The sequence below is a fragment of the Puntigrus tetrazona genome, chromosome 11 (genome assembly GCF_018831695.1).
Source record: "Puntigrus tetrazona isolate hp1 chromosome 11, ASM1883169v1, whole genome shotgun sequence".
NCBI lineage: Eukaryota > Metazoa > Chordata > Actinopteri > Cypriniformes > Cyprinidae > Puntigrus > Puntigrus tetrazona.
This window is the reverse complement of record NC_056709.1, coordinates 19,128,096-19,142,420: the sequence shown is the minus strand read 5'-3', so window position 1 is coordinate 19,142,420 and position 14,325 is coordinate 19,128,096. Positions and strand designations below refer to the sequence as shown.

Below are 14,325 nucleotides of genomic sequence, written 5' to 3'. Positions count from 1 at the left end.
AGATGGAAATGCAGAGAGGCAAATGTTAGGATGGGCATATGCGTGTAGACAGCTGCCCATCTCCCATGTGTTCCCCGCTGGGTAAAACACAGAGTTCAGGAGGAGCGCATTCGTATAAGCCCTTCGATCTAAACAATACGTGGATTAAACGGCAATGCCTCAGTCCATTTAACCATTTTTTCCACTTCTGTTTTCTACCATAGTTTCACCAATTTGACTCATGAAATGTTTGTAAAAACCTCAGCATAACCTCTTTAAAAATTAACACGAGGAACATTTTTTTAAACTACCATCAAAAAAGATTTTGTTTATGAAAGATGCCTTGCAAGCTTTTATATAAAAAAAAAACTGTGAAAACTGTGTGATTTGTGAAATATTTAGAAATTGTAATTTCAAATAACTGTTTCCTATTATGACGGAAAAACTATGTTTAATCTGGAAACAAATGAAGCATATATGTTCTTATTATCAATGTTAAAAACTGTTGTGTTGCTTAATATTTTAATATTTACCCATACTCTATTGTCACTTACCTAAACCTATATTCCACCCTGTATTATATTCTTTCTCCTTTCAATGAAAACTGAAATGAGATATTCTTACTTTTTTTTGTGTGTTGGGGGGGGCATAATGCACTGTCCACTGTCTACTATCACTCCATTGAAAACAGAGGCCTGGACACACTGTTCAACATCTCCTTTTGTGTTTCATAGAAGACAGAAAGTGATACGGGTTTGGAACAACATGAGGGTGGGAGGGATTTTTGGGTGAACTATTCCTTTCAGTCTCGTCCAACAACATCTTGCCTGACAGAGAATGTGATATTGAAAATCTTCCAAATGTTCCATTTGCGATGTGGCTTTGTAAACACATACGCGTGTCCTAGTTCTAATTGGAAGAGAGTGCAATCACTGCGTTAGATTAATGAGGGTCGCTCTCTGGTCCTGAGAGGAGGACAGATTACCTGCCCGCAGTAGGTACCACGACCCACATTCATGCTCCTGTAGAGACCATCTCAGCCAGTCTGTCTTAGTCATTGGATTAGCAGGAGTCACTGCTCCAGGTATAGACTTATGATAACTTGTCAAGGAGAAAATAGAAAATCCTGAGATGACAGCTAGCGTCATCTAACGTGGCATGAAGGGTAGAGAACTTTATGTGCCAAGTGAAACAAGATGCCAAAGGAATAATGATGACGAGTCTACCAGAACTGTAGCGCCAAAACCCTCTAAGCAACCGAAAAAAAATAAGAAATCACTACAATGACTGCAAAGTAGCTCATTTGAATAAAAAGGCCACCAACAGTAATTTAATAATAATTTTTTTCAGAACAAATAGTTTTGATGGTTTAAAATCATCAGCATTATTATTACTATTATTATAAAAAAATATTATTAACATGACAAATAGATCCAGAGCTATAGTGTGATTTTTAAGTGTGATCTTATTATTCTTACAATTCTTATTCTGTTATTAAATAACATTATTATTTATATAACAAATTTTGATACTAAAGTGTACCTGATGATAGCTACAGTTACAATGATGATGATAATAATAATAATAATTGATATCATCACCATCATCATCAATTACACTTGAGCAAAAGGACTATTTGTCACATAATTAATACTGAAGAGGCAGAACAGTCTCCACTTACTACAACCAAAAATGGTTTAATTCCTATTTTAAAATGATGTTAATGAAAATGGGATTGGGATCTGTGGTGAGATAGCAAGGGATCACGTAGGATGGAGAGATAAAGGGGAAGTTGAAAGACTTCCCCGCAGGTCCGCTTAAGCATTCTGGGATAAATTGAATGGACCTCTGAATGACCCCGCTCATTAGTGGAGCAGAGGGAGGTTAAGGAGGAGCACACAACTGTGTGTGTGCTTGTGTTTGTTAGAGAGTGTGTGCATGTGTGTGTGCAAGAAAGTGGGACTTGAGCGATAGAGAGAGGGATTAATGAAGAGGTTAAAGAGGGGAACACGTCTGGTGGGAAGGGTCAGGCTCTGAGACTCAGATGAGTTATGGGAAAGCTGTTCCCATGACCCATAGAGTTCATTTGTGTGGGTATGTGAGTGCATGCATATATTAAAAATGAAGTCAACTGCATTCTAAAGTAGACACTAAGAAGACCCCAATGATTAGCTGAATTAATTCTAGGTGGGGCAGGAAATAATAAGTATAACAAGACTCCAGAGCATGTACATATCTCTGTTGTGCAACAGAGGACAAGCTGGAAAATCCAAGAAATCATTTAGAGGCTGAATCCCAATTTGCACACCTTCACTGAGCAGGAGAAATAAACACTACCCTGGGAATCAAACTCATACTTCATTTCAGCATGAAATAAAATCAGGTGCCATTTTTTTTGAGGATTGCGAAAGCAGCAGCATCTTCCAAAACTGTTTGATGAACTGTTTTATCTAAATAATGAAAGTCAATGGGGTCCAAAACAACATTAAAGCAGCGCTTCTCAAATATTTGAATCAAAGGCCCCCCGTTGTAGTACACAATATTCAAAGATATGCCAAGATATTTCCGTATTTCTGCTGTAAAATGGCTATATTGCTTGTTTTCAAACATGTTTACTTTTTACCTAATTAAATAATGCGGTTAATTAATTTCATGTATCACATTAATTTGACAATTCTTTTTGTGCCTCCAGAAGTGTTATTCACTAAAAACAATAAATATTGAGGAAACACAGAAAGAAATACCACTGTACTTTATTTCGTTTTTTGTGTTCATTTTAGCATGTTCATTTAGATCATTTAAATAAAATGTAAATTATTTTAATACATTAATAACAATGTTATTACTACCTCTCCTGTAAAACAACCTACTTTTTCATAGCGCATGGGTTTGTGTGTAATATTAGTTGTCTTTTCACAATGATCAGAAATACTTTTACCACAGTATCTCAATAAATAATGAATTGGGACACACTTCTCCTTACCCACAAAGCTACATCTCTCAAGTTCAGCCATGATTTTTCTCAGCATTTCAAGCATCCTAGCCACTGAAGCTGTGACTGTTGTCCTGCTATGATGGGGTGCTCTGGGAGGGCAGATAGCTGCTCTTCAACTTGAAAAGGTCACAGACAGCTCAAAGGACAGGCTGATCATTAAGTTGATTCTGAAAACGCTGTTTTTTACAGTGAAAAAATGTCTCTTCACAATGTTGCTCACAGGAAACCAGGGACCATCCACACCAAGTATGCTCAGACACATCATAGCTAAGAACTAATTATATTCCAACGCATGGGAGACTGAAAGGAAGGTTGAGAAAAACACTCTTCAAAGAAAGGCAAGTGCACATGCTCATACATTCAAACCCATTACATTCCAAATGCATTACACACTTATCAACAGTTCTTTGAAAGAAAATCAGACAGCAGCAGCTTCTCGGAAGCACGCTTGCTTTTACATGTATGAGACATGACTGACCTCTCTATCGATGCCTGTAGCGATGGTGCTGATCTCTCCAGTGGCTCCATTAATAGTAAACATGTTGGGAATGGGGATGTGTGGTGTCTGGCTCAGGATGCGATAGTGCACCAGCCCGTTTGCCGTGGTGCTGTCATCGGCGTCAAAGGCCGTTACCTGCATTACAGAAGTGCCTGCAGAGGAAGAGGTAAACAAGCGTGAATCAAAACACTAATGCATGCATAATCGCTCCATTTCTGTCACAAAGCAGCTGGGCTTGTTTGTCCGAATCGCTAAGAACATCCAAGCACGAACAGTGGCTATTTGATCACTGATTCAAACTTTTTGTGCTGCTCTGTGTGTCAGAGCAATGTCCAAACGTCACATCTGATCCCGGGGTCTTTCTCACCTAAGCTGTCTCATCTTTTTCATTTCTTATTCTTGCTCTCTACACAAAATCTGCTCACTAATGAGGGTCCGTCTGCCTCTGTCGCTTTCATTATTCCCCAGTCCTTCTATAGCTGTGTAGGCAATATATTAATATATGTATTTATTTATTGCATATATATATATATATATATATATATATATATATATATATATATATATATATATATATATATATATATATATATATATATACACACGATTAAATATAACATATATATATATATATATATATAGTCATAGACAAAAATATCAGAACCCTTGGTAAATATGATAAAAGAAGATTAGGAAAATTAATTTGTATTGTAAATTCTTTTGATATTTTACAAAAAGAAAAACACAAAAAAAATAATTTAAAATGTTTTTCTCAAATACTCGTTGGACACCCTAGAAAATCTTATGAGTAAAATATCTTTGAAGTATACTCCCATTCAGGTTCACAATTTTGAGCTCTCCAGGGTGATTATGAACATGAAATTATCCAGCCATGACTTCCTGTTTCATAGATATACTAAAAGGAGGGAAAACAAAGCCCAAAATCCCTTAATCATCCATCACACTGAGAAAAATCTAAGAATTCATTTCTGGTGTTTGGCAAAAGATAACTGAGCTTCACAAATTGGTAGAGTGGTTTTAAGAAAAAAGCTAGAGCAGTAAAAATTACCATTTCCATTATCGGGGCAATAATTAAGAATTTCCAATCAACATAAAATGTTATGAAACTTCCTGGAAGAGGATGTGTGTCTATATCGTCCTAATGCACGGTGAGAAGGAGAGCTTGAGTGGCCAAAGACTCCCCACCAGTACCACCAGCACCACAGCTGGAGAACTGCAGAAAATAGTTGTGTCTCGGGGGGCAGAAAACCTTAAAAAAAAAACTGTCAAACAGCACCTACATCACACATGTTGTTTGGGAGTTGAAATATGTTAAGTAATGTGAAAATGCACATAATTTCAGTGAGAGTAATACAAGTTTAAAATGAAAAACTGTGATAGTGCTAAATATATTTACACTTAATATTTCAAAGACATAGCCGAGGGGGACAAAATGGCTAAACCAAAATAAAACTAAACAAAAACAGCGTGCCACCTTTAAAAGCCCATTTTCGTGCATCTATTAGTTCTCAGATAGGTGTTTAAAAACAGCAGTTTGAGACTGGGTGTGCGTGCGTGTGAAATGTGTTTGTGTGAAAGCGAGGCGTCAGGATGATGCGAGTGGGGGTCCATATGGCCTTTAGTCCCCAAAACATGTTTATCGATTTCTGAAAGCTTGTCTCACACCATCTCAAATGTGAATGAGCAATTAGGGGCCTCCAAATAGAGAAACGGTGGATAAACCTCCTTGCGACGTGGGCAAAATGTCACCCTGTCATTCTGTGTTAATGTCATTCTGTCGCTCCCCTGTTCCAGTCACTTCTGTCATTTAATATTAATGGCCACGGCGACCCAGAAAACCGGTCCGAGGGGGGCGACCGCGTGCGAGACCTCACGAGTTTGCGGGTTTCTCCGGCCTCGCTGTAATTGTGAGGAGATAGTGGCATCATTTCGTGACAACACACCTACGAGGGGATAATTGTGGCTGAGAGTTCTATTTCAAAGTTCATTAAGTTTCAGAGCAGAATCTGTCACTACGCCCCATGAGAAAGAGGAAAAGGAAGAAATGAGCGAAGGGAGAAGAAAAACAATTAAGCCCTCTTCTGATAGGGCTACATCAATTTTTGAACAACCAGAGAGCGAGCAAGCACATGTGGAGGGATGAAGAAGACAAAAGAGTTGCATGTCAACTCTGTCGCCTTCAATTTTCAATGAGTGCCATTCTGTAACGGGATTAAATGCTCTTTATGTGTAAAAGTGAGAGAGATGACCGTGCAGGAAACAGTTAACCCCTAGGCCTTTTCAATTGCTTTTTAATTTGAAAACTAATTCAATGCTGTAATTGCTTTTCGACTTAAACCACTGAAGCTCAAAATTCCTCCTTTCATTAGACGCGTGCTGGTCGGGAGACTCTCTCTTTCACAGGTATATAAGAAATTGGGGAGTCATTAGTTTTAACAAGTTTAACATAACCAGCCTGAGAATGGAAACCGACCCTTGCAGCGCCGGCTCGTTTGAAAGCGACGTCTCCTTTCGAATCACCCGCCATTTGAACGCGCAAAATCCATCTCGCCACCACTTTGTGCCAATTTTCAATTGCTCGCGGTATGGCTACATCACAAAGTGCTTACATTGAAAATACGACATAAAAGCTCTCTATACTTGGCTGTCCATCCGAGACAAGCTGCTAGCCAGACTAAACCAGTCCTCCAAGCTGTTATCACTCCGTTTTCCACTGCAGATTACACTCAGCACTGTCTCACACCACCCTCACGGTGAGGCTTTCAAAGCAAATCTGTTTTGTCAGGGCCGTAGCCATATGGAGTCCTTTGAGGACTATGAAGAGGCAAATGACTTTTCCTGCAAAAAAGAGCCAGAGGCAGACGCCTACTTTAAGTCCATTAAACTGATTGAAACATTCCTCTCTCCTCTCAGCGCTCTCTTTCCCCTCTCTTCTCCTCTCCCGTGCATGGACGTCAGGGCCTAATTAACCCCCATGGCCAGCTGTCTGAGGCTGAGTGTTGAGTAGCGTCCTATCGTCCACTGTTAGCAAATTTCCTTATCGGCTGTGTGAGCTGGAAGTGTGAAAACAGAATTTTCTAGCCGTGGCTTGTTTTTCTCTGCAACAGACAAGCGAAAATATCCCCTTGTCACTGGTTATTTAGGCAAAAGAACAGAAAGCCAAGTAAACAAGGATACATCTGACTAAAACAACAAGGCGGGATCAGTGTTGAAATTTGAGGCCAGTAAAATGCAAAAAAAAAAAAAAAAAAAAAAAAAAAACGAGAATAGTTTGAAGATAGCAGGAAAAAAGAGAATCGAAGAGAAACTATTATTTTAAAAGATAATTGGCTACAGCAGCTCCCCGAGCGTGGAAATATGAGTTTTCTAAACACTGTCACTGGGTGGTGCAACTGACTTTTTGGCATGCAAGTTTTCTACAGGGGGGAAAAAAAGTGAAAATTAGGATTAATTATTGTGAAAAGTACAAGAACATTTTGAGACACTTCTTCGAGAATGTGAACTCTAAGCTGCCTTAACTGCTTAGACTGTTGCTGGATAATTTCCCAAAACTTATAAAAACTACCTTTTTAAAATTTGGTTTAATTCTGTTTCTTCTTAAAAAAATACGAAACTTTTATACAAAAGTCATATATCATAATATCAAGTTATCTGATGTAAGCACATTTTAATAGCATAATTAATAAATAATGCACATCTTCATGATCGTGGTTTTATTTAAAATGATTAATTTAAAAGAACCGATGCTTGTCTTATAACAAAAAACAAATATACACGTCATATAATTTTGCCATTAACCTTTTAAAATATGACCAGAATTATGCAATAAAAAAGGAAACAGAATAAACTTTGCATTGAACCTAAAGTAGTAAAAATGAATTCCACAAAATTGTTTTTAGGGAATATAAACACTGACTTGACAGGAAGAAAAAAATATTATTACTTTACATCATGCATTGTTTTCAGCCATGCCGATAAATCAACAATTACAAGAGGGAAAATCTTCTAGATTCACACTAATAAATTGAATTTGATCCTGGTCTGAATCACAGCCCGATTGGATTAAACTTAAATTGGATCAGTCTTCTAAATGTGCAGTAATTGGGTGATTACTTGTGTTTAGGCAGCAACGAACACAATTTAATTACTCTATGTGTCTACACCTCCAAACAGGTAGTTTGTTGGCAATGAAATCAGTAATGTATCATTTAAAGATGGATCCCTCTGTTGAATTGATCTGATAAGTTCACATACATCTGCAGCTGGTGATAAGGACACTTCCCTGCATGCTCCTCTTTGAACGTGGCCTGTAGTGCAGGAGCTGATGGAAAATCCGCTGTAATACTTCAGAGACACTCTGATATGAGCATCTGTTTGGTCTAAGCTTCCCTTGGTGAGTTAAACTGATAAACATGTTCCTTCAACGTTCACGTTTAGAATATACAAAACATCTGCTGTGATTAAATCCTTGTGATCGCGGAAGATCAACGGCCAATATTGGCTTTGCCATTTTCAAGGCAACGAGATTAACTGCGGTCTCATGAGAGCCTACAGCCGGGTTTAGTTCGAAATCACGAGAACTTCATGTTTTTAATTCACGTCAAACACGGAGGATGTCAGCACGGACAGCAGAGGAATAATGGAACATCCTGTAATGCGTCCGTTTTTCATGGATAATTTACAGTGCTTGTTTGGCATGGAGCAGACCCACGCTCTACTGAAGGGAAACAGAAAATATTGCGCTGGTCTTTTTTTTCTCTTTGTTTATGAATTCCCTTGAGAATCAAGTTTTCTGTGAGGAGAGCTCAACAAAATAAAGACTAAAGTTTTGTCCTCAGAGGCAAGCTTTCTGGGCCGTAACATTACAGAAGTTGGACACCATCTGACTCACAGTCTACGCTTTGGCTGCTCAGTGAGTCGACTCTGACGGCTTACACCCCGAAGAGGTGGAGAATAAAGAAAGAAACTGAACCTGTGTTTGTTAGACACAACGGGAATGCTGGTTCAAAGAGCACAGAGAAGCATTCACAGAAATGGGCTATTCAATAAATCATCAAGGGAAAACACAAGATTCCCTTGTTTGTCTTATATTAGTACGATTAAAGTGATACAAAAATGACACATTTGTTGTCTGCTGCACATACGATCGATCCATACACACACACACACACACACACACACACACACACACACACACACACACATATATATATATATATATATATATATATATATATATATATATTTTTTTTTTTTAATTTTATTTAATTTTTTTTTTTCATTGTGATTTTTCCTGTGTAAATACATTTAGATTACCTTTGTGCAACATGAAGAAGTTTATATGGAAATATTACTAAATTAATTTGTGTGTGTTTTTAAAATTGTGAGTGAATCATATTAAATAAATACAATATGGTATAATAAACCTAAAGTTGTAAGTAATGCCAATAACAATAAAAATATAAATCAGTCAGTCAATCAATCAATCAATAATAAAGCAATGCTATTAGTTGAATTAAATAATATCAGTATATTTAAATTGTTCAAACAGTAATCTAAAAATATTTAATAATAATAAGAACATAATTTAATAAAATAATATAATTATAATATCTAGACATCAATTAATATAATAATAAACAAATAACATTATACAAATAAAATGTGAAATATATAATAATAATAAAAGAACGTTATTAACAAATAATAACAAATATGGTCAAATATACGTCTTAATGTTAAAATTAGTAATGGTGATGATGACTTATCATTTTCACCACTAGAATTGTGAATCACCAATATCCCTGTCAATATTATTACTAAATATACCATCGCCTTTATGTTAATTCAAGACTACCTCGTGCTTTTCTTTGACAGCATATAAAATAAAACTGTAAAAACTAAACACATCACCATGATCTTTAATGCGGATACATACCTGGTTTGGACATTTCTGCAACTGATCCGTTGTAGACCTGGTTCTTAAACTCGGGTCTGTTGTCATTCATGTCAATGACATAAATGTACAGATCAATAGGGGGCTCCATTTGGTTCCCGTTAATATCCACTGCATGAGCTCTGAGCTGTGGATGAGACAACAATAAAGGCACATTAATTAACAATTCATAATTCACACATAATTTCACCTCTGCTGATGCTTCAGTGGAAAGCACGGCGCTGATATTAAATCAGATTTAAGAAACTCAGAGGCTTTAAGGATCTCTGTGTGCTCAGCGGACGCACCAAATGGAAATTGCATTCATATTTCATACGTTAGATACGGGATCCGGTGGGAAGCCATTGCGTTGTTCCTATCTGAAATCCATGAGTTATTATTCAGAGAGGACTTCAAGAGGAACACAGTGCGAGTTGGAGTTTAGCTTTAGAAAAAAATGAGGCTATTTTGGTTAGATCTCAGAAAAAGCATGTGAGGCAAGATAAAGCTTTCTTTAATTCAGATAAACATCCTCTTAAAAATAAAATAGTTTTTTTAGTGATAGAACATTCCCACAGGAGATGGGATAAGCGAGGGGGGAAGGGGAGAAACAAAAGAGCAAGAGATAGCACAAGAAGAAGACCGAGAGCGAAAAAGAGAGGGATAGAGGAAAGGTTTAAGGCTGGATTAACTCCAAATTCTCTTCTTTGAATTTATTCACTACAGAATTACATGCGCACGCACTAAATAAAACTATTATCCCAAAATCCCTCCCCTGAATTACATCCCAAATAAGAGGGCTGCATTGCTCCATATGCTATACACGGGAATATAACATTCTATATGCATTTTTGAGGTAATACGACACCTGCTGCCAAAAGCTCTCATTTAATATCGGCCGAGACGACAGGTTTTTGTTGTGCAGGGCAAAACTAACTGTCAAGCAAACAAATAAATAAAGACGCACAACAGGAAAATCTGTTTCCTCAGCTGCTGTGCTTAGCATTCTGTATGGGTTGGTGAGGCGGCTGTGTGTGTGTGTGTGTGTGTGTGTGTGTGAGCATGTAGATATGTGTGAGATTGTCTGTTGTTAGTGGCTGAGACACTGCATCTTTGATCTGTCGACCCATGAGAGCGTGCGGACTGCAAATGTGTGGCTTAATGGCATTATTAACATGCTAGCTGACAGAACCGAAACGCTAGACAGAGACAGAGCGACACACACACACAGAGAAAGAGAGAGATGGGCTGAGAAATAGAGGATCCTCCTCTAGTTCTTTATCCCTTTGTTTATTTTCTTCTCTTGCCGCTGTGTCAAAGCCATCAGCTTTTAAATTCTGCAACACACTCTAGTGGTGGGAGACTTGTGGGCAGTGAAGAAAAACTACTGGAAACTCACTAAATGAGGGAAAGCTACAAACCGCAGGAAGAGTTGAGGGTAAGTGTCATGCCTGCAGCAGATTCACCATGGCAAATTTTAGGACAGTCTTAATATATATATATTTTTTTTTCTTATGTACCCCCTCAGCACCTCTCCATTATTATCTTTAATATTATCAAAGTGGTAATTACACTTCTTTTTAAACAAAACGCAATCTATACTGATAGCGAAAACAACTTTCCTTGTTTTAATGAGACGCCTGAGTTTGTTATTTACAGGTTTGAACAGTTCTAGGCCAATCATGGAGAAACTTTGAGAAAGACTTAAAAGCGAATGTATTCATAATGCAGTCATACTCCTGTTGTGTAGGTTTAACAAGCACAAATCTAAATTCCAAGCTCATCAAAAATCCAAGAGATGCAGTGGTTTATGTCAACATGAAACTGCATTTACAATCTATTTTACTTGCATAATGACCCTGTACATCCCTGCCACTTTTCCACAATCTTGTTGAATAAAGGCAATAAGTAAACGCAAAAGGAAAGGAAAGAAGGAAAAGGGAAAAGCTCTGTCTACTACGGAGTTAAATTGTTTAAAAAAGTTAACTGACATTTTATATTAAAAATATAAAACAGTGCTTTTAAATTGGAATAGTATTTCACAATAGTACTGTTTTTCTTGATTATATAAACGCAGACTTGGTGAGTACAAAAAAACATTATATAATTGGGAACACTTTAGTAGGAATCAGTTAGTTGCTTAATAGCATGCCTACCGAATACATAAACTTCACATCTTAACCCCTTTACAAACTATTAATAAGGAGTAATATTAATAATATGAGTTAATTGAGGCTAAAGTCATAGTTACTGTTTTATTAATAACGAAAACTGGATCTTAAAATAAAGTGGGACCAACATTTTAATACACTGTGTTAAAATAATAATACCTTTTTCTCTTTACAGTGACATTCATTGATGAATATTACACAACAAAACCACAAACGCGCATTATGAAATTAGTCTAGTTAATTTCAATTTCTTGTTGACTTAAATAGCCACTCTGATTTGGTTTCTGTGATGAGGGAGTCATCACTATTGTTAACACAATTGTTGGTAATTATGAGCCATCACCATTGTTAACCTCAGATGGCTGCAGGGGGATTGTCCTTGTAATAAATTCATGATTGCGTTCAATGGCAGCACTGGAGAAACCAATTCCGGCCCTTGTGATGTACTGATAAAAAAGCATTTTATTCTTCTCAAGAAGGCTCTAACGGAATCTAAGTCCTCATACATTACATCGAAAGCGTTGAGTGAAAAAACTGGGACATCTAGAACATCCAGAGTTAAGAGTGCAAAATGGGAGCAGATATCAGATGTGAGGAGTCATATGGATATTCATACTAGAGTGAGTAAGAGAGGGGCTGCATAAGCTAACCGCCGTACAAGACCCCGAGGGGCCACTTAACCTTAACAGTGTTCATACGCCTATCGTCCTGACTCACTGACTGCAGGCAGTGTCTATCTCATTGTAAACATGCACTTACACACATACACAGAATTAAACTATTCAAATCTACCATATTGTCTCTGTAAAAACAAGACACGAATACAAAACTACATGAATGAATTAATGAATAAAACAATCACAGGGCATATGAGATAACTGTACATTTAAACTAATTATCTATTATGTAATGACATGTAATTATAAAGTATGCATAATAGTAATAACAATTATTATTATTATTATTATTATTATTATTAATAATAATATACAAATACACATACAGAGACAGACACACTATTTAAAATGTATAATGTTTTTGAATGCATTGGAATTAAGTTTTTAAAAACGGCATTTATTTTTAAATGCATTAAAAACTGTAATAATGTTTAAAATAATTATTAAAATTAAAAATCTATATTAATAAAAAATTTTATGTCTGGAAACAATGATACATTACCATTCGAAAATGGTAATGAAAGATAAATTAAAATCACCAAAACTGACAATAATTAATCATTTATAATGATCTAAAGATTAAGTAAATGCTGTTCTTTTGAAGTTTATATTCATCAAAAAATACTGATAAAATATAACAGAAAACTAAAAAGCAGCATTGAACATTCATAATAAAACCATGATTAATTTTTAATTGAATTTTTAATTTTTCACTAAGCTTGTTGCAATGCATTCTGGGATTGTGTTCTCGGCAGAGGATTTATGCAGTGTCACCTTTAGATTCCGACCTGAATGAGATATCTTAAGCGACAGCATAATTAAGTTACCTACCTTTTGGGTCAGCCTATAGTACAATGCCTCCAAAGGCAGCTCACTTATGTTTAGAAAATGTATGCACTCACACACACACACACACACACACACACACATAGAGCTAACTTAACCACCATGGGTGCTGACTTATTCAGATATGCAGACACACACACACACACACACACACACACACACACACTCTGGTGAGACAAGCCTAGCCGTAATTTAGACTGATAGGTAGAGGCACAGTGCCACATCATCTACTGCTCAATGGACCGGAGAGTTAAGAGAAAAGAGAAGGAGTGAGAGAGAAAAAGAGCCATAAGTCAAAAATAGGAGCAGCAAACACAGAAGACCTCATTTTATAACTGATCTAAATATATACTAAGGGCCTATTGACACTTCCAGCGAAAGAGCTGAGATGAAGTGGCAGTTATAATTGTAAGGAACAACTGTGAGAATCAAAAGCAATGTGTTTTGTTAGGAGCCTGAGTGAATGACAGTCAGGGGAAGATGTGGCTTGCTGGCAGCCCCGCTTGTGACAGAGGTGGGGTGACAGGCAGAAACATAAGGGGGCAGGGTCGCTGTTTGATTTGATTCCCCAGTTGAGTTAAAGCATTGGGAGTTGCATACTCATCACTTGTGACAATTCAACACTTCTTTCCCAGACTATTTCCTTCCCTTTCTCTCCCTCTCCCTCTCTCTCATCTGCACGTTGCTACTGAACCTTCGTCTAATTGACAGTTTGACTAACTGAAAAAAACCCTGACGTGTCAAAGCAATTCTTTTCTTTGTCTCTAGCTTTTCTTCTTCACATTATTCATAAGGAAAAGAGCCACATAAACAGAATAGCGGAACAAAAACAAAATAAAAAAAAGCACCCTTAACAAGTGATGCCAGCCAGCAGGTCCGAAACGTTTTGTTTTTAATGCATTGAAAGCAGTCTGAATAGACTTAATTGCACAATGAAGTATGAATCTTAAGATTTCTGCAAACTTTGCTTAACAAGCAGTAGCTTTACTAAGTCTCTAGCTTTGTCTTCGATATCTAAAAGGGCTGACAAGGCAGCTGCACTTGTTTTGATGGCTAGAACTTTCTGGAACCAATCAGGTTCGCAATCAAGTAAGATCCCTGAGTTTGTAGGCCCTGAACAGCCAGAAAATATTAATATTCATTCAAAATTGGGGTTTATGCAGTACATACACGTGAGGTACTTCAGCCAAAATGTATGCATT

At 37.0% G+C, this 14,325-nt stretch overlaps 1 protein-coding gene across 1 annotated transcript in view; it reads right to left on the bottom strand.

Annotated features, from left to right (window-relative positions):
* cdh4 (cadherin 4, type 1, R-cadherin (retinal)) overlaps nucleotides 1-14,325 on the bottom strand; it is a 181,585-nt gene that overhangs the window by 23,255 nt on the left and 144,005 nt on the right. Inside the window, 2 exon segments of the mRNA XM_043251330.1 lie at nucleotides 3,453-3,625; nucleotides 9,433-9,577. Coding sequence (XP_043107265.1) covers nucleotides 3,453-3,625; nucleotides 9,433-9,577 — 318 coding nt within the window.